General features: G+C 41.6%; 1 protein-coding gene across 13 annotated transcripts in view; it reads left to right on the top strand.

The window, feature by feature from the left end:
- Nucleotides 1-21,475, top strand: part of CADPS (calcium dependent secretion activator) — a 477,681-nt gene that overhangs the window by 373,525 nt on the left and 82,681 nt on the right. For 5 of the 13 annotated variants that reach the window (XM_047095935.1, XM_047095936.1, XM_047095934.1 and 2 more), the window contains 3 exons: nucleotides 2,600-2,706; nucleotides 9,193-9,349; nucleotides 10,417-10,558. In XM_047095935.1, coding sequence (XP_046951891.1) covers nucleotides 2,600-2,706; nucleotides 9,193-9,349; nucleotides 10,417-10,558 — 406 coding nt within the window. Of the gene's footprint in view, nucleotides 1-2,599; nucleotides 2,707-3,737; nucleotides 3,747-7,968; nucleotides 7,990-9,192; nucleotides 9,350-10,416; nucleotides 10,559-18,610; nucleotides 18,758-21,475 lie in introns of all 13 variants that reach the window. The other 8 variants (XM_047095931.1, XM_047095930.1, XM_047095932.1 and 5 more) reach the window with 4 other exon arrangements.

The following is a 21,475-nucleotide window of genomic DNA, read 5'->3' as shown; positions in this document are numbered from 1 at the left end:
CACATATACACTTTATGTGTATCTGTCAATACATATTGTAGTCAATCTAAGAGTACTGCATATTAAAACAAATCTTCAGGTGGTCCTAGCTTAAGCATCTTGGATTTCTCCAGACATGAAAATCATTCACAGTTTTTTAAATAAAAGTACATACAAATGTTGGTAGGAATTATTTCATGTCTATATCATGTGTCACGCACAGCTAGAATTCCCCCTAGATTTGGTGAGTATTCCACCCAAAAGAACAATGTTCTTTATTCTTAAAGCTAGAGATTTCAAAGATGTGCCCCAAGTGGGATTTCCTGCAGATTTGTATTAATGTGCAGGCTTGTCTGGTTACTAGAAAATGTCTGTAAGTGTGTGATGTGTGTATGTGGGTGTATGTGTCGAATGGGTAATAAGCATAGGATGAGGAATTTGCAAATTGATGTGTAAATGTGAATATCAACTAATAAAAAATAGTAGCTTATGCATATTTACTATCAAAATGCAAATACCTCATTCTACACATATTACTCAAACATATATACACAGTATGTTTGTAGAAATGCCTGAAAGTCTCCTGATGAAATTATGATAGCCCATTTATGAAATTATAAACGGGCCTGGTGCCCCCAAAGCACAGAAATCAACCTTGTCACTCTTTATCTCTCCATACAGTCATTGCTCTGGACCAGGCGATGAGCTATCAACCCTAAACTCTTCACGTGTCCTCACCCAGAGTGTCAGATATTCCCTGCCTGATCTGCACACTTATGTCCCCTGCTACCCCCTCATGCCCTAACCCTACCCAGCCATTTCCACCTGTGTGCGGTACAAACCATGGAGTGTCCCGTTGGCCTGAATCCAGAAAGCCCACTTTCGCTCCAGTCGTGGGACTTTGTTGGACTGAAACTCCCAGGACCTCGACAATCTTCCCCAACCCCATCTACCATTCTTCATTCCCATTGGCTGAAATACTCTTTATACAGTGGCTCACTGAATTTGTATTTCATTATTAAATCCCACATTACTACTCGTCTGATGTTCATTGCCTGTCTGACAAACGTACAATGGAAAATGAGACGGCCCTTTTAAATTTCTTTTGTAAATTTGCAGTCACCTATTTGTTTAAACCTCATCTCCGCGCCCCCCGCCCCCTGCCCCCCCAGCCAAACAACAGCATAAACAACAAGAAAACCTTCCTGTGAAGTTTTAAGTAATTTTCTCTAGTTAGAAAAATCCTGACGCCAAAATATATCTGCTTTAGAGGAGGGGATAAAAACAAGTTCTGGTGGTCTTTTTGTGCACATATATAACCTGGCTGTGGAATCACACTAACGGGTCCTACTGCCATTTCACCCCGTGTGCTCCCAACGTCTCCGAGGCTTCAGAGTTCGAAGGTTTAAACATGAAATAGAGGATCCCCTGTGGGTTCAGACTGGTTGAATTCAAGCAATTTCATTGGCTAGGAACATCATTACATTTTAAATAAAAAGATTTCCCCCAGGAAAAAAAGTTTCTCATTTTTGGTAACATAATGACATCACCAAACATTCCTGCATCCGCTCTTGGAAAGACTCACCCTGAACCAGGGTTCCGTTTGGTCTTGGGTCAGATCAAAACACAATGCTTTCAACATAATAAAAACTAACAACAGGGGCGCCTGGGTGGCGCAGTCGGTTAAAGCGTCCGACTTCAGCCAGGTCACAATCTCACGGTCCGTGAGTTCGAGCCCCGCGTCAGGCTCTGGGCTGATGGCTCAGAGCCTGGAGCCTGTTTCCGATTCTGTGTCTCCCTCTCTCTCTGCCCCTCCCCCGTTCATGCTCTGTCTCTCTCTGTCCCAAAAATAAAAATAAACGTTGAAAAAAAAATTAAAAAAAAAAACAAAACTAACAACAAAGAACCAGTTTTGAGCACATTGTTGCCACCACCCCCCCACCCCCCAAATAAAATTTCAATCCTACCAACCAGTGGCACAGACTACCATCCCTTCCTCCAGTCCTCTACCCCCAACGCCCTTTTAATGATTCTATCCTGTCTTCTACCTAATAGCTCAGGAATGTCCGTTAGCTTTCAGTTTCCTCCCTGGACAACTTCAAACAGCCAGACGTTTGATTCTGTTTGTTCCAAATGAACATTCCAATACCTGTTAAACATGCACACCTGTAATGAAAAACAAAGCTGAAGTACCAAACGTTCAGGGACAAATCCAGGAAACAAATGTCACAGCAGTCAGGGGTCAGAGTCCTGCCTCAGGTAGCGCGAACACAGTCTAGAGAGTGATATAAGATAGTGCATTTATGCTGTCTTTAAAGAACGTGTGTACAAAATGTCACTCAATTGGAAATGGGCTGTCATAAACTTAATATAGCCTTACTATGAAAATTTGCAGCTGGAGCACTGCTTTTTCTTAATATGTATTATAATGAGGATGGTGTTAATAACAAAATGGCTTTATGGTCTGCTCACTACTAATTACGTGGCACTGAACATTTGCATGAACCTTTAGAGAAAAAAAAATTGGTGATGATTTGAAATGTCTTATCCACTAGTTCTAATGGCCGCAAAACTAGCCCGAAGCTCTCACTGAATTTTAACACCAATTCTTGTACTACAGAAAATGTAGGCCGATTAATCACTCCTGCCAAAAAGCTCGAAGACACAATCCGTCTTGCTGAACTAGTCATTGAGGTTCTCCAACAGAATGAGGAGCACCACGCGGAGGTGAGCGGGCCGGGCGGGAAGTTGTTTCTCTGGGTGTCCCTTAGCGGGAAAGTGCAGACCCCATCCTCCCAGCAATTCAAACCAACGAGATGCCTTAACACACATGTTCTTTTAACTGGCCTTGCAAAGAGAAGGCGAGTGGAAGTTTTGCAAGGAGACGCCCTTGGAAGGTCGCTTAAAACAAACAAAAAGTGGCTACATGTTATACATTTCAGCTTTAAGTTTTCAGATGTTTCTAACAACAAGCAAAAGAGGTGAGTGTATTTTAAAGATAACATGTATTCCAGCAGCACAAGGTTATCATCGGGAACACACACGATACTTTTTGGTCTTTTGTGGTTGTTGTTGTCGCCACCACTGTTGTTTTTATTTATTTTATTTGGTGTGTGGATCGCAGGCCATGTTTTTGAATTTATCTCTGTAACTTACTCCGCTCGCACGAGAGCCTTCACTGGTTAATCTCAGATGACCTAGGTTGCTAAATGCAGTGACGGAAGCAAATTATTCTCTGTTGTTCAACTTGTCGATTCTCCAACATACATCTGAATAAATACAGCCTACTTTTTTCTTTTTCTTTTACGAACCACTGTCAAAACGATCGTTTTGATAATAACTGTAAACTAAGGGATTTCAAGGCTAACTAAATCCCAAAACTGCAAGGACTTCAACAACCCAACCCTTCCAAAAGAAAACAGATCCCAAGATGCCATTATGGTCAAACTATTTTGTCACTTCCTGTTTCAGAAACCGAGATTTAAAATTGCTCTTAAAATAACCTTTTTGAAAATTGCACTAATTTTCGCTCTTCCTCTCCATTCAGTTCTGCAGCAAGAGGGGAACCAAGGCACTCCATAAAAGCAATTTCTCAAGCACTTAAAATGATCATTCCCATGATACAGGAAAATTGACAGTATAGTTACATAATATATAATACACCATAAATCCAATCGTCCCGACTAATGCCTGATTGCATATTTAAATTTCCTCCCTGTTTTTCTACTGTTCCACTCAATCATGGCTGATCGTGGCAGGGAAAAGAGGTATGTGACTAAGCCGAATGAGCCAGCCACCTGCTGTCATAGTCTGTGCATGCCCTTCCAAGTATCATGTCTTCTACTGGGATTTTTCCTGGGTGCTCCTGCTTCCTAACACTGACCCGAGGAATGTAACGGCAACTTCCAGTGGACTGCTTGTGAAATGGCCCTCCACGGCAGGGTAAATGTGGGGGTTCTCTTGTGCGTGCATGAAGCGAGTGATATACTTAACAACAAGTGCAGTTACATCCCGACACGCGCCTCCTACCTGCCTGGATCCTGTCCTTAGCCTGTCTTAGTTTCCTACGTCCGTCTGTACTTACCTTTACCACAGCAGTTGAGTACCGAATGTAGTAACCAGTAGCTAGCCAGAGTGATACTAATCTTCCTCTACAACTGTCTGTATGTGAATCATATATACAGTATTTATATATAGAGAGAGTGTCAAAGAATCATGATTCCCCCCAAACCCTCCTAAGAACGGGGTGAAGACCCTTTGAGGCGAGTGTAACTAACTCCTACAAGCGGTGCACAGCCAGGAATGAGAAGAGGGGCCAAATCAACCCCCTGCAAACCTGGAAACTAGGACCTACCTCCAGACATATAAAATTAAGTTGGGCTAGGATAATTTTTTTTTCGACTCCATCCTGGAGGACATCCTTTTCAGATTGGGGGCCTTGGGGGTTTAAGTGACGGTAAGTATGTTCTTTCTGGGTGTCCACCGAATCATTTCAAGAGCTCCGCAGGGGTTCTGGCCTGCCCTCCCCTGATTTGGATGTTGAGGCTTTTCCCATGATGCCAAACCAAATCTACACATTTCTAAAGACCTGGATACGAAGAGGATGGCTTTCCTCAGTCACAGCTGTGCTGCTGTCCTTTTAACTAAAAGAAGAACAAAAGTGACAGACGTGCTTCATTTGTAATCACGTGATACTCTCAGGCCGCTACAGGCTAAGGAAGGATGGATATTTTCCTAAATTACTCAAAAGAGGTACCAAAGGGAAGCTGATATTACAAAGAAGACGTTTTGTTTGTTTTACTTTTCCAGACAAGCACTTTTCTCAGTAAGCGCTAATCATCATCTTAAACTGCCCTAATAACCATCATCATAAAAATATTTTAATCTTATGCATTGAAAAGGCATTCGGGGTAAGTTAATAGGATAGGAATAAATCCAATTCTGTTTCCATTAGAAGTTAGACTGAAAACTTCAGCACACTTTGGAATTGGGAGACTTGATTCGGTTTTAGAGAAATGTACAGGATCGTTTCCTGAATTAGTAATTTCACCCAATCACAGAATTTCATGAATGGATCCAAAGTTACCTATCTGCTAAGCACCGAGGCAACCTACCTCAGTGCTTTTTGGGAGAACAAGGAAACATAAGGCAGTCTTGACCTTCAAACAATACAGTGCATAGTGGCCAGGAGCTCGGGTTCTGTGTCAGAGAAGCTTGAGTTTGAATTCCAGCTTTACCTGCCCCTTGCTTTATGATCTCGACCGGGTTACGTAACCTCTCTTATCCTGTAAATGAGAGAGAATAATAGAATCTACCTCAGATGGTCGTTTGGGGATGGAAGTCCACGTGAAGTAAAGTGTCTGGCGTGATGCCTGGCACGTAGTAAGTCCTCAGCAAAGCTTGGCTGTTGCATTTTTGGGGACGAATTGCTAAGGAAGCCAAACATATTGAGTATGTGATCATGAAAAAGGACAAAACCTATGTGGAAAGTGTCAAGTGACAGGTACAGACAGAATATGTGGAAAGAAGAAGGGGCTCTTTTCAAGGTGGAAGCATCCAGAAAGGCACCATTTGTTCGGAGCGTTCACTTACAGATTGCAATCACCTGGAAAGCCCTTAAAACTTACTGATGCCAGGGTGTCACCCCAGCTCGAGGAGTCAGAATCTCACGGGGAGGAGCTAAGTATTAGTAATTTGTAAAACTGCCCAGCTGATTTCAAAGTAGAGCTGGGTCGAGAGCCCCCTGGACTACAGCTAATGAAGTAGAATTTGCTCTGATATGTTTAAGACGAGGTTTGGCTGCCAAAAAGAATGAAATATGAAGATTTTTTTTTCTACTGACCAGTCCTCCTTGCATCTTCTCTGATCGCTCAGATACACTCAAGAAAATCACTAAACCCTAAGCATGGATCTCGGCCGTGGAGCCATGGCGTCTCGTGGCTCTACACAAACGAATGTGACAAGTAGACTTGCCTCCCTCACCAAAAAAAAACCAACAATCCTTAGAATCATTTTTAATTCCAGTACAAAGTAATTAAATACCCCAAGAGAAAACATTCTCATCAGCTGGAACTATGTCACACATACACGCATGCACGGTACGGTGGTAGTTGTCACATTTATTTCTTAATCTCAGCTTAATTCTGCTCTGAGAGCTGAAGTTATTCCCACATGCACGCACACACATACACACGAATAATGCCTTCACGTATCATTGCTCTCCCTTTCCAATCTCTCTCTATGTATACGTATGTATATGTATATATGTATTGTGGTACACGAAGGGGTACATATATACATGTAGTTTGTGTACAAAATAGACAATGTGTTCAGTGTGGTGGACTGTATTCCTAAAGCATACATCTTTGCCTTTAAATAATGAAATGAGCGGGTAAGTATTTAGAAGCCAAAGCACAACTCCTTATTATCTTTGGAAAAGATCTCCAAAGGCTTCGAATGCCCACAGACTTTGAGTTCAGTCGTGTACCAAAGTAGCATTCACCTGTATGAACAAGCGTGAGATAAATATAGTTGTTAGGTCTTGTTTTGGTGTTTTTTTTTAATTTTCAAGCTTGCCTTGCCCAACCCAGTCACACGGATTCCGTTCATTTGATTGAAATTATGATAATGGTTTTTGGTTGTGACTGCCCTTGCCAGAATCTTTTCTCCAGAACCTCCTGATGTGGTTCTGGAAGAATTACCTTGGGTGGACAGAAATAGATTTGGTCTTCGTTTCTCCTACAGCTATTATATTTAAATGATCTTCACTTTAGAATCCAAAGTTTCTCTGCCAGACTTCAATAGTGATCATTCATATCATGGTAGTCATTGTTCTTTGTAGGGTTACCTATCTATATACCTATTCATGCAACAGCTATAGATAATTGCTCAATTTTATGAAATTCCAATGAGGGACTAGGCTCTCTATAGATAGAAGTGGGTGCTTATTTGGGCCTCTGGTTTGCAACGTTTCAATAAACCTAGTAAGAACCGGCGTGAAGTTGGGCTAAGAAATTTGGAATTTCAGACATTTAGGATTGGTTTTTTGTTCTTTTTTTTTCTCTCTCTCTTTCTTTTTCTCCACACCCCCCCCCACCGCCCCCGTCATCCTAGAGCAAAATCATATCTGAGTAGGCAACTCAGTCTTCCCAGTAACTGTTTACTTGGACTCACCCTGAAGCTATAAAGTTCATAAAATAACTAATGAGGAAGTACCAGCCAACATTTGGCGTGTCTTTGTGAAGTTTGCAGATCTCCTGCATCAGGATTAATGAGAGTCATCCTGCCATCTAGGGGTGGGGGTGGGAGTGGGACTCCAGCAAGTTCCAATATTTTCAAGGTCTCTGCCCAAAACACAGGTGGCTGGGAGAGCTCCGGGGGTGGGGCAGAGGATTTCTTCCTCTGCCGGATTTAGCCAGGTAGTCAGTGTGGAGCCAGCCCCACACCCCAGGGCCCTCGTGCCCAGGCAGGAAAACCACAATAAAACCTCATCGATTCAGACACAAATACTTGCGGCAATTCAACTGCAGATGTGGCTCTTTTCATTTTTCTGAAGTGGAATGTTTGACATGATCTCAACTTTCTCTGGAAATTCTAACGGCTCTTCTCACAAGTTTTATCCCAGGACCTCTGAAGTTAAAGCTTCTATCTCTTTGACTTCACTTTAAGCATCAGTGGGTCTATGGTTATTAGAAGTTTAAAAAAAAACCTCTACATTTATGAGACACTTATATGGCAACCAGCGAACGCCTTTCACTTTCGTGCCCAAGTACTGACTGCATTTGAAAGCAGTAAAATGATATCTCTTTTTAGAAAACCCCATAATGTAGGCTTTTTTGCTGACAGGCGAGCATCTCTCTTCTCTCCTTACTCTGAGTCGGTGAGGTTTTACTGTAAGTTAAAATGGAAACAGCAGGTGTCAATTTCCAGCCACGCTGACCTTGCAGAATGGTCCATGACTTGATTTTTTCCATTTAATTTGCAAACCAGCCACATGTTGATAAAGGAGAAGTAAGTAAAATGAAATCTCATGAAAGAAGAGAGGTGGACCCCAATTCTGCCTCCTAGTGGCTGTTAGAATATCCCCAAATAACTAATGAATCACAGAAGAGCTTGGCCATTGAGCAAACTCTTTTCATTTATGGAATTATTTCCATAATCATCTTTCATGTTTCCAAACGCCTTCCCATCTTTTTTTTTGGTGAATGCTCCGGAAAGTGTTTCCAATGTAAATACTTTACGGCATCGGGTTGGGGGCCGGGGGACAAGACGGGCAGCCAGTTTGCTTTTGTTTCTCTGCTCTCTTTGAAATCAGGAAAAAAAGGGGGGGGGCTGTTGACACCGCCACTCATTCTGCATGCTCCCTGCCAGAAATGATTAGTCAACATGCATGCATGCCTTTGAATGGCATTCACATCTGGCCTCGTCCGATGCGAATGTTGTCCCTGAGACCCTGCACAATGATTTCCAAGGACCCACGTGCATGAAAATGAGTTACTTCACTGATATTTTTTGGTTTTCAATGTACATATGTGTCCGACCCCCGGAAAAGTAAGTCCTGATCTTACTGAGTGCTTCCTAGCGTAAGCCTGATCTTCCCTACAGGCAGGATGCAAAACCAGAGGCTCCCTGCTGAAAGAGATTTTGACTCAAAAGTTTGGTGACAATTGCAACAATGGTTTCCTTTGCCTTGGTATGAAATAGGAGTGACATTACCGATGCACAGAGAAATAATGAGTTGCTGAGCTTGTATGAGACCGTAGACATTTAAGCCCAGATGTATAGATGTAAGTAAATAATAACTGCAAATTTTCAAGTTAGACCAGCAGAAAACCCATAAACACAGTGAAGAAACTCCCAAATTCGAATACCCTAGAGCAAGAGCTAGCCAACGGCAGTGACAAAGAGCATGACTCAAAACGTACTGGATTATTGTAAATTGAACAGAAGTTCCACGTCTGCCATTCCTCCGGCTGCGTCTTCTGACCAGCAGATCAGAATACGTTTGAAGGCAGGCCTGGAATTATGAAAAGCATTGCCTCGGGACACGTAAAAGCCCACTTGTCTGAAAAATGCTGTTCTTTTTACAATAAAGTCACCAAACCCTGCTGATGCACCATTAATCTTGACCAGTGAGGACTTGACTTCACATCTTCGGTGGGAGAGAAAAGCTCATCGCCTCTTTGTCTGTTGTTTTTCTGCCAAATTTCAAAGGCCTTTGCGTGGTGGTCAGACTTGATGGTGGAGCACGCGGAGACGTTCCTGTCACTCTTTGCAGTGGATATGGATGCGGCGTTAGAGGTGCAGCCCCCAGACACATGGGACAGTTTTCCACTGTTTCAGCTGCTGAATGATTTTCTCCGTACTGATTGTACGTATCGTCTTCGACTGGTTGACTTTCCTAAGTAGTGTGCAGATAAATAGATCAATAATAGGTAAATAAACAGATCAATGAGATGTCTCCTCTGTCCCAGGCAGACTACAGGCTCGTGAACCCCCTTCGTAGTTTTCTTATGACTTTAAAAACAACACAAGCTTACAGCTGATGGCCATTCTCGTTCTTCCAACAAATGTCCTGTTACAGGAAAGCCCTCTCTTCCCTAGGCAGGAGAACTCAAGAGCTGTGTGATAAGCGGGACCCATGCCTGTGTGTTTTATTTGCTTTTGAACAAGCTAATTAACTTAACCTCTTCACGTTTTGAAATTTTTATTGAAAGATGTTTTCTAGATGAAAAACAATTTCCAGCTAAATAACACCCCAAGCGTTTCAGTACCTTACAGCAACACATAGCCATAAAATAAACCTTCCTTCCAAGAAGTGATGAAGGAGGGGAGGGGGACAGAATGCTCTTTCTTTCTGGGCATGTCACGGGAGGGAGGGGAGTGGGTGCAAGGAAAACCTGAAAAACAGTTGTCGATTATTGTTTTCACTGTGTTTTTAGAGTTAATTTTTAAAATTTTTTTTAATGTTTATTTATTTTTGAAGGAGAGAGAAACAGAGTGTGAGTGGGGGAGGGGCAGAGAGAGAGGGAGACACAGAATCGGAAGCAGGCTCCTGGCTCTGAGCTGTCAGCACAGAGCCAGACGCGGGGCTCGAACCCACGAACTGTGAGATTATGACCTGAGCCGAAGTCGGACGCTCAACTGACTGAGCCACCCAGGCGCCCCTCACTGTGTTTTTAAAGGAGCGTGATTGCTTTCCCTTTTTAGAAGAACAAAACAAATGGGTAAAATGTTTTTGAATTCCATTTTCCTCCCACACAGATTGAATCATGAGCTTCAGTGCCATTCATATACTTTTATTACCTCCCCCCTGCTTCTTTTTCGCCTCCCCCAGAAACGGTATATTTAATATAGAAGACAATCCCTTCTGTATGTACATTGTATGCTGATAAACCAACTGTGGGTTCTTACCAAGCTTTTGCTTATCTGTTCTAGATAATTTGTGCAATGGAAAATTTCACAAACACCTGCAAGACCTGTTTGCCCCACTTGTGGTTAGATATGTGGATTTGATGGAGTCCTCAATTGCACAATCCATTCACAGGGGCTTTGAGCGGGAGTCATGGGAACCAGTCAAGTAAGGAAGCCTCTTTTGATATCATCGGAGTTTGGGTGCAAATGGCTGGACAGTCATACAGAAATGGATTAACGGTGTCACAGTTTTTATCGTTAGCAAGGACAGAGAGCAAACACTGTACATGTTTCTAACTGTGATGCTCACCCACAAGTGGGGGAGGGAGAAGGAGGTTGAGAAATGCTTTATGAAGTGAAATCTTTGTTTTATTGCACAAGATAAACAAGAAATAAGGGATAGAAACCTGGCTGTGATGTTAGTACTGTGTGGCTGACTCCAGTGGTGATACCCCTAGGAATTAACGTTTCCCACAGTGTGTTCCATAGGGGTCTAGCCAAGCAAACTCTTTCTATTAAAGGCCAGGTAGTGAATATTTAGGCTTTCCAAGGTGCATAATCTCTGTCACAACTCCTCGGCTCTACCCTTGTAGTGAAAAACCAAAACCAGACAAAAAGGCAAATGAACAAGTGTGGCTGTGTTCCCATAAAACTTTATTTTCAAAACCAGGAAACTGTCCTGTAGGCTACAGTTTGCCATTTCCTGGTCTAGGCCTTGGAGACGCACTTTGAGAGAAGACTTCTCTGTGGCCAGATATGTTTAGGAAAGTCTATCTACCCCACTCGTCCACCCCACACCTGTATCTCCTGAAGAAGCAGAAAGCACAGCAACATATTTGAAAACTCTGAGAGCATGGTAATACAGACCCTTATTTAACTCTGTTTAACCTGGAGCTTCCTAAATGCATTTGACCTCTTATTTTGTCAATGGGACATCGCTCCTGTAGGACCAACGACCGGAAATCCTGTAGGGTGTAAATTTGGCAATTTCCACAGTTGCTTAGCAAATCTTAGATCCCATTGGAAATGTCTGGAAGAATCAGTGCCACCTGTGTCCCCAGCAAGAAGGAGGGCTGTGACTCAAGAATGCTGGAGGGTCAGTCTTAGGCTCCCCTTTCTAGAGAAGTAGAGGGCTGCTAGGTGTTGAGAATTTTCTGGTATGATTTGAAAAGCTCCAATAAAGCCTGGTATTAATTTTGCCCTGTCAGATTCCTTTTTGTTTTTTCTTTTCTGTAAGAAAAGCATTTTGTTCTTTCTAGTCCTTTCCATCTTTGAGAAGTAACAATCAGTATAGAGCATCACGGGGGTAGGTACAGCACACTTTGAGGTACTTCAGAACAAATATCTAAAACATTTCCCTCAAGTTCAAGGACTTGACTTGTGCTCTGTCTCTACACAGTTTTCTGGATTAAGATTCTTCCTCTTCATATTACACTGCACGACTCTAACTGACAAAGAAATGAGTGCAAAATAGCTTTCTCAGCCACACATCACCCGCCCCCCTCCCCCACGTCTAAGCCACAGGAGAAGTTTCTTGACTTACCCTACTGAAAGCAAGTTAATAGGTAGTTGCTCTTCATTCGCAAGTACCAAGAAATCTAAATCTTGGCTTGTTATTCGCAGGTTTATAACCTTCTCTTAATATGGCCCTGCTGACTTCTAACGCAGGAGAGTTAAACTGGGTCCCTTAATGATCAAGCGTGAACGAGGGGCTGTATTTTTTTGTAAATGCTCATTATATTCAAGACACTTGTGCTGTGGAGAACAGCTGAGAAAAGGGAAAGGTTCAAATGAGTAATATTCACATTTTCAAAATAGTAATGGTCTTGAAATAGCTTGTACTTACTTGGGTTTAAATGTGGATGCTGTTACTACCAAACATGGGAGGAAATGATTGGTATCCGTCAGTATTTCTTCAAGGGCCCTGGGGTTAGGGCCTTGCCCTCCACTTACCAGCCAGAAGGCAAGACTTTGAAACTCTCTGAATTTCTCCTCTATAAAACTGACTTTTTAAAATGTCCCTACCCGGTATCTGAGAATTGTCATGAAGCTCTGGGAGAATGTCATTGACGTCATTTTATAATCTGTTAAATTCTTCAAGCAGATATCTGTTATTCCTCTTACAGCATTAAATATTCTCGATAACATCAGAAATAAAGGTAGAATCAAAATGACTTTCACAAATGGACGTGTTAGGGAGGGTTTTGTTGGGGATTTCTTTTGAATGATTAAAAGAATAAAATTTGAACTCTTGGATCAGTAATTTAAAGATCTGACCATTAGGGAAGCATGAATAGTTGTGAATGTTTTATGTAGATGTTTGGGAATGTTTTATGTAGATATTTTTTTTCTTCTCAAGTAGCTTTTTGCAGGTCAAACTGTGCTCTTGGTTAGTGACCGTGATTGTGGTCTGTTCAATTCGTGGTAAATAGTACATGCCTTTTGGAGTATATGGACACATTTGGAAGTGCCAACTAAAACATACATGAAATTACAATTCTTTGAAACCACACACATTTTATTAGCTGATTTGTAAACAGAACGTGGGTGCTATGACAGATTTGCAGAAATGGCCGGCACAAAATGAAGCGTAAAAAGACCTTGGGACTTCCTTTTATGTGCTAACAATGAGTCTCTCTATACTTCCTATCACGTGAAGAGAAAGTACAAACTCTTATCTGACCACTAGTGAAGAAGCAGAGATTCATTTTCCTTTTTGTATTTTTTTCCCAAGTAAAGAATGCTCTTTTTGGAATGTTTTTTATTATTATTATTATTATGCGTACTCAAGAACAAGAACTGACTTAGGTAAATAGATTCAGTTTGTACAACCTTCTCTAATCTTACCACGTGTTCCTCCATTACACACACACACACAGACGCACGCGCACACACACACACATACACACACAGACAATACATACACACAGCCTTTCCCTCAAATAATTGTTATATTCAAATAGCTCTGTTCTTCCATTTTTCAAAAGTTGTGATTACAGGCACCTGATTATAGGTAAAATGGCTGAGAAATGCATTGCAAAGCTTATTGCAAGAGAAACTAGCATTCAAGTTATTAAAGAAAAACAGCACTCTGAAAAGAAAATGCTACTGATATATTGAGTTTGCTAAAAACAGAAGTATTCTTTCTTCTTCAGATTTTCTTATTTCAAAATATAGACCTGCAAAATAAACCAGAAATATAATCATTTGAGCTTGATACAACTGAAGCTACTTGATAGAGTAACATGGCCAAGTTCTAGTGCTGCTTTTCTCTAGAAAGATGGCCTTCCATCTCTGCAAGGGAGAATGGGTTGCTGCATCTCTGTGTCCCTTAAGCCAGATAACCGTCATGATCAGCATCTCAATGCATTTGTGGAAAATGTCGTTGTACCGCTTCTATAACCACAGTGGAAGGCCATCAGCCTGTCAAGAATAGGCTCAAGCTAGAGCCCATAGCGCCCTCATGGGTGTCCATTAGGAAAGGTCATAGGGCCATTGCTGGGAAGGTTGTCCCCAACTCTCCCTGCAGCCCTGAATATGAGCTTTTGGCTCTCACTGACGTTGGGCAGCCTTTCTACCAGCTCTTCAGAGTTGGCTCCTTGTTAGTCAAGTCATTGTGGCCTTCGGCATGGAAGCAAACTTAGAAAGCAAGTAATCCGAAGCTCCCCAGGACTACTATGTACCCACTCCACACCACCTTTTCCTTGACAGATCATGTCTCAATCTCCGCTTAAACACCTCCAGGTACAGGGAATCCACACTTCATGGTTACCCATTTCAGGTTAAAAGGGCTCTGAATGGTTGCTGTAGACACTATTTTTGACATATGCACACTGAAAAATCTGGGTTTCTCATTTCTCAGAATGCACTCTACCTCTCTCTGCCTGAGATGTATATATGAAAGGTGTTTTTTAAATAACCTCATTTTCCAGATTGCCAAAGATATCAATATCTTAATGAACTGTCAGACCAAAGGCACCTTAGTGACATGTAGGTGACCTGGGATGAAATGCAAAAGTACTAGACTGAGAGGAGACTGAACTCCTGACTCTGCCATTAACTTGCCGGGTGACCTTGGGCAAGTCAGATGTCTTTCCTGAGCCTCACTATCCTCCTTTGTAAAACAAAGACTTTGAATACCCAAGACTTTTTCAAGCATTCTGGAAAATGTGATTTTCCATATTCACCCCATATCCACATTTGGTCACCAGCGCCTCCCAAGCACCTAGAACAGAGCCGGGGACACAGTAGGTGCTCAGTAAATATTTATTGACTGACATTTATTAAGGAACTATACAGCCTGGAAATTACAAGGGTACAATAGAGAAACTGTGGGGATGAGAAAGAGAGAAAAATATAATCCCCTGGTATGGGATCTCAATTTAGCTGGGTCTGAGCAACATACACACAAGAAAAATGACTTTAAATATTTACCAATGTAGAAATAGCATAACAAAGTGTGATGAAAGCATGGAATAGAGGGGAACAAATCTCAACTGAGGAGTCACAAAGGGAATGGCTTGGAGAGTAAGATTTCCAGAGGGGTAAGTGCTGGGAAAGAGCATAAGCAAATGCAGAAATATGGGGGAAGTAGAAACAGTGAATGTTTGATTTTGGCCAGCATGGATTAGGAAGGAAGCAAGCTATAAGGTTGGAAAGTTGATTGGGAGGTTCTAAAATCCCATGAAGTTTAGAACTTTATTCTCTAGGTCATACTTTTCAAACAGGAGCTTCATAGCTCCCAGACTGGTAAAAATTGGTTCTTGGCAGGGAAGAGGGGCAAAAAAATTTTTACTCTTGTTATGTATATGTATAAAGCACAGGTCTACATACAGTTCATAAACAGATACACAGTACATTGGTGGTATGAAATTCTCACAGGGAAGGCAGTTGGGGGCCTGGTGGTGATAATGAATAAAAGGTTGGGAAACATCATTCTAAACTATAGGAAGGTATCAAAGAGTGCCCACACCCCAAGCCAGGGATTAGACCTAAGGATAATCGTGGAGAAAGGCTTTAGTGTCCAGAGCACCAAAAGAAGACAAGATGTACTATGTAGATTCATGCAACAAATGGCTCATAAAGTGGAAGGCATTCTGAATCTCAAGTCTAACCCCATCCAGAAGTCTTTGAGAGAAGACCCAACCATATCCTCTCTGCATGGAGACACAGTCTTGATTAGAATTTATTCCAGAAGTAAGAGATGTCTCTACCTCTGGTTGTTCATCCATAGAAATGAGGCATGCACATTTGTGACATTTATCCATGTGAAAGAGAGAGAGCAGATGATAATTTTTTAATCCAGTGATCCAGGGACAGTCCCTTTGACCTGAATAGGAGCTATCCTTTTTTTTTTTTTTTAGCAGAGTTCCTAAAATGAATGAGTCTAATTTTTTCAAGGTTATTTTTTAGTAAATGCACCCAACACAGGGCTCAAACCCATGACCCTGAGATCAAGAGTTGCACACTCCTCCACCTGAGCCAGACAGATGCCCCAGAATGAGTCTGATTTTTGACATATATCAGTTGTTGTGATTACAATTCACACCTCTTATAGTATCCAGAGATGTCCCATTATGATTCTCACAGAGAGGCCTGTGATGGACTTGTTTTTAGGTAGTTACTAAAGGGCAATTTGTTATCCCCATCAGTGGCTCCTGGAGCCTGATCTGACCTGAGTGCTACTAGAAAATTCTCCCTTTTCTCATGTATGTTATGCTTGGAATTGCCTCTTTGACTATTAATACAAGTTATTAATATCCAAGTGAAATATTAGTAACATTAATACGACACTATATTATTTTGCTGAATGCAGAAATATCAAGCATGTTTCAGTCTTTTAAAAGTAGAGCACTCTAGATGTCACATGAAGGAAATGTTTCTACGAGTCCAGTGCAGTAGTCCAGCCAAAATGTCATATTTTACAAATACAATATGCTTTGATTAATATAAGTATTTTTCAAATTTGCATATGCAAAACAAAGCTCATTTCTAATTTGTGTACCCACCATCCGCTAATATGTTTAAATTAAGTTGCTTTTGCATACATCTGTATGTTATTCATTTCTAGCTACTTTTAATTTGCTTAGAATTGACATTTTAACTTGCCAGGCTGCCATCTCTAAAGATCTCCTAATTCCTTGATCATTATTCAGTGTGTGTATCATCTAATGATCACATTTGCTTATGTAGGCTTACACATGTCTTAATGGAAATCGCCAACCGTTTTGTTACATGGCAGTGTTTAAGTCTGAGAGCCACCAGGGACTGACTTCAGAGGCAGATTCTCCCGTTAAACAGAGAAGCATCGAAGAAGAAGTTCCACTGTTCCTTCTACCTAATAGTCATATTTAGCTACTCTTCTCTTGACCATTCCTAGAAGGGCACCCTTTCATTCCAAGTAAAGAAGCGAGTTAACTTTCCCAAAACGTGAAGTGCAGAGGACAAACCTGTGAGACAAACCTGTTTCCCTTAAGGAAAAGAACGCTAGCTTGGTATTTTGCATTCTAGGTTTTTCCATCCGGATTGCCATTGTGAAAGAGTAACTTGTTTCTAGAGGGAGGCAGATGTCCTGACTCTCTGTGGGGCCCAGGACTTCTGACTTATCAGGAGGCTTGCCCCCAGGCAGCCCCAGCCCTTGCAAGGGTTCTGTTAGTCAAACACAGCTTGCCCAGGGCAGATCTGCTTTGGCAAAACTTGCTCTTCTGCAAGATCCAAAAAGAAACCCTCAACTCCTCTGCCAAAGTTCTGTCAACTCCACTTAAACAGGAAGGCTCCTCTCAGATGCAGAGTTAGGCTGGGCTCTACCGTGCCAGTGACTTTGGCTGGATGGAACACCCTTAAAATGCCACTACAGAGGCACACGGTGCCAGCTCGAAGAGCAGTAAATGCCACAGTCCCTCCACAGAGATACGGTTGACTCGAGTTGGGGTTTTTGTTTTGTTTTATTTTCTCTCTTTATTCGTAAGGTCATCCGTCTCTCCTTCATCATGTCAGTTGATCAATCTCCGTTCAAAAAACAAGAAGCTGATGCAAGGTCACGTTTTTAACTCTCCATTAATTTTAACAGTTTGCAGAAAAACACGCTGCTCGATGAACTTTCACACACCGAACATGCCCCTATAATAATCACACAAAGAAACAGAACATCCCCAGTGCCCCCCCCCAAACCCCTGCATTCTTTCTTCCAGTTTTTATCTCACTTCCAAGTGTGACCGCTCTAACATGAGGCCACATTTTTCTTTTTAGTTTTAGAGAGACAGAGAGTGAGTGGGGGAGAGGGGCGGAGAGAGAGAATCTCAAGCAGGCTTCATGCTCAGCATGGAGCACACTGTGGGGCTCGATCCCATGACCTTGGGATCGTGACCTGAGCTGAATCAAGAGTCAGATGCTCAACCAACTGAGCCACCCAGGTGCCCCATGAGGCCACATTTCAAATCTACTTACGGTCCAAGAATTTAGAACTAGAGGTAAACTTTCTTTTCCTAGGTGTCTTTTTAGGTGTGTAAACATTTCTCCATTTTAATTGGACTTAGTTTGGGAGAGCAAGTTTCTTTAAGCGTTTTGTACAGTGACTCAGAGCTAATCCTTCTTCTTGGTACAATTCCTTCGTCTTTGCTTTCAACTAGGACACCCCATGTCACATGTACCTGTCTTCAGAAGTAACAGTTGGGAAATATGCATTCAAGTGGGTCAATTTCCCATTCTGCCTTGGATCTAATATCTGACTTGAGAAATGTGCCTCCCTCGAAAATAATTTACGAATAAAAGTAAGAAAAGGAAAGTACGCCACCATTTGTATCGGTCTCAGTCACTTCCCCTGCAGCCCCCACCCCACCGATGCCAAGTATTCCATGCACTTCGTGTTCTTAGTATCAGACAAGTTCTGGACTCTCACGGCAGTGAATTTGGGAACCAGAGCCCCCTCACAAAGGCATTTCTATAATGTGATCATTGTGTATAGGTGTCTGTGAGCTTTCACACTTTTAAGTCACTCTGTAGTTAATTTTTTTCCCATTAACTTTTGTCATTTCTCTCTGACTACTGAGCTGTACCACAACGCCCCATCCGTGAGCTGTCTTCTGAAGTGTGTGGCCTGCGTTTCCCCTGTTGTCTTGCTGTGAACTTGGCCAATTTATTTACAACTGTCATGTGCTTCTGCCGCATCTGCATTGTCACTGTGATGGTATTTTTTTCTTTCTGTCTGTTTCTTCCACAGGAGTTTAACCAGTAACCTACCCAATGTGAACCTACCCAATGTGAACCTTCCCAAAGTACCAAATCTACCAGTTAACATCCCTCTAGGCATCCCACAAATGCCTACTTTTTCGGCACCGTCATGGATGGCTGCTATATATGATGCTGAGTGTGTATTCAGTTCACATTAGATCTAATTTAAATTTAAGTGATCTTGGCATGGATATGTATTGTTTATTTCTATACATCCTATATAACAGAGATGGAGATGGATAATTAGACATATTTTGCTGATCATACGGAGACAATATTGTTTATTTCTGGCACACAGCGTGTTTGTAAGACGTTTGCTATATATACAGCACTAACAATTTGTCTTACGCCCACTGAACGCTTGAGGACTACGTTTAACTTCCTGAATTCTTTTGCAAAAAGATTCTGCCCATGTTTTTTGTTGTTGTTGTTGTTGTTGTTGTTTTTCTTTTTTAAATTAGAGTGCCATGACTTTGGGAGTTATCCGTTCAAAAATAGTCCAGGAAACCTCTCTGATGGGCTGGCCAGTCCTCTCTGGCCTGATCCAAATCTAAGAGGGAAGCACACTTACCTAAAAGCTGGGGTTTTCTTTAAATAAAAAATTCCTAGAGTCTGTTTAAACCGAAAAGCATATTTCGGGTGTCAGCAAATGGCAGGATATAGTAACAGTATGTTCAGGGCTAAATGAAAACTTCTGAATGGATCAAGCCTTAGTAATGTATATGTTATGTAAAGATACTTTCCAAGGTCAAAATACAATATGGAGCATTGGGATCTAGGTAGCAAGAAGCTATCTAAATTTGAGAATGCAAGAGTCGAAAAACAGATAATTAAATTTTTTGGTAGCTGTATCATCTGTGGTCTGAGGATAGGACCATTCTTTACATTCATCCATACAAATGCCAGGAATGCATGGGGTTTGTTGTTGTTGTTTTTGTTTTTGTCTTTTTTTTTTTTTTTGGAGGCCTAGCCACCCCTTTAAAGGCAGCAGCTCAGAGGGTCAAGGTTATGCAGCCACTTCTAGCTTGGCAAGTGGCTCTCTTTTTTTTCCCTTTGCAAGAAGAAGATCCAACACCCCTAAATTCTATCTCAGAGAAATTAAAACCATGTGCATGATTTAATAAGTGAAATAGAGTTTAGTGATTCTATACCGTCCTTTGATCCTTTTCTTAGACCACAGCTAATTATAGGCCAGATAAGCTTTTTCTTGAAAGAATAAATTGGCACATTTTCAAAGGGAAGTGTTAGTATCAAAGGAATAAAAAATGATCTGAAACTGGCAGTGATGTTTTGAAATGTCGAAATCACATTTATCAAGATGGCCCTCGGCATTCTTATTTTTGCAATAATCCAGGTAGAAACTGGATGTTCAGTGACCGCTCTACTTGGCTGCTTCAGAGTTGCCTGACATTTTTAAAAACCTATGTTCGTTCACAAGTTCACAATGCGATCATATGGTCAATGTGTCTGATTCTCTTTTAACGATGAACTAAGACCTCCAAAAATTTATACCTGAAAAAAAAAATCTTCTACAAAAAGTAAATCATATTCATGCTAAGATGACTCTATCAAAAGTTAGATTAGGTAGTATCTGTTAAAAATTAAAACATAAATATCTGAAAGCTTTTCTTACCTTCTTTTGTGCATGCTCCGTGGCATTGTTTCTGAAAAGATATGAATCAAGACATTGTAATAAAGCAGATAATGGTCTCCATTCAATTAATTAAGGCATGAGTGGGAACACATTTTGGTAACTGCTCAGCAATCAAAATAATCTTGGTGCTATTGCCTTAACATTAACAGTTTATCTTAAAAATAAAAAGAAAATATTCTTTTCCTCATGTCAAAACTTAATAATAAGCTCTTCAAAGAAAAAAAAAACCCAGAAGAATTTTTTGAAACTCTGAAACCAGATGGGTGTCAAAATGTTGTTGTAATAAATACCAATTATTGCATTCATATGTACTTAATGATTTAAAACATACAACCATGCAGTTCCAAAACGGGGTTTAGACTAGACCAAGTTGGGGTTTCTTTTTCCCAAGCATAGGATGGGGCAGGGGGAAGGCTGAACTTTCACGGAGAAACAATGCATTCCCCCACTTTTGAACAGTGCTTACGGCAGTATCTGAGTAGAAGGCGTAGATCCTCAATCGCTCACCAGGAAATGCCTGATTCTATATCTTTTCATAATTCCGGTTTCCTCCTTTGCCACCTTTCATTTTAAGGACGTGTTTCCATGTTACCTGCTCCTTCGTGTCAGATACATCTACATACTGACCTCAGACTGGTCTGTCCTTGGAAACATTACCCTGTTGGTCCAGGCCGTAGGCTCCCTCTTGGCATGTTGGGAGTTTGCCCCCTCCCCACCCCACAGTAGCTGTGTATGCGTTTATGCACTAGCTATATTTCTCTCTGAAGCATTAATTCAATGCAGCTGGCATCTGTCACAATAGAAACACCCACTCTCATCTGTTTCTATAGACGATGTCAGAACAAGTGGTAATGCATGGTGTGTTGGACATTTTATAAATTACCGTGTTAGCATTAGTGGTATGCGAGGAAGGGGGGGTGGGTGGCCACCCCTCAGAGCTCCAAACGGGACTGTTACCAAAGAGAAAGCCAGCCAGAGAAGGGCAAGAGGGTGAGAGGCGGAGCATTTCCCATACACAGGCTTTCCGTGGATGCCCCAGGTAAAAGTTTCTTACACGTCATTGTACAGAAAGGAATCAAGACCAATTTCTCCATCTGTACAGGAGACTGGGTAAGGTGGTGCAACGGTAAAAGAGCTCAGGTCTTGAGCCCTAAAGCTTTGCCAATATCCCGTGTCCGCTCATCGCCCCCTCCCCCCACA

This window comes from Lynx rufus, unplaced genomic scaffold, assembly GCF_022079265.1.
Source record: "Lynx rufus isolate CCGP_SWC_20201006 ecotype Redwood Valley unplaced genomic scaffold, mLynRuf1.p SCAF_4, whole genome shotgun sequence".
NCBI lineage: Eukaryota > Metazoa > Chordata > Mammalia > Carnivora > Felidae > Lynx > Lynx rufus.
The sequence above is the reverse complement of the archived record's forward strand: the minus strand, read 5'-3'. Positions and strand labels throughout refer to the sequence as shown.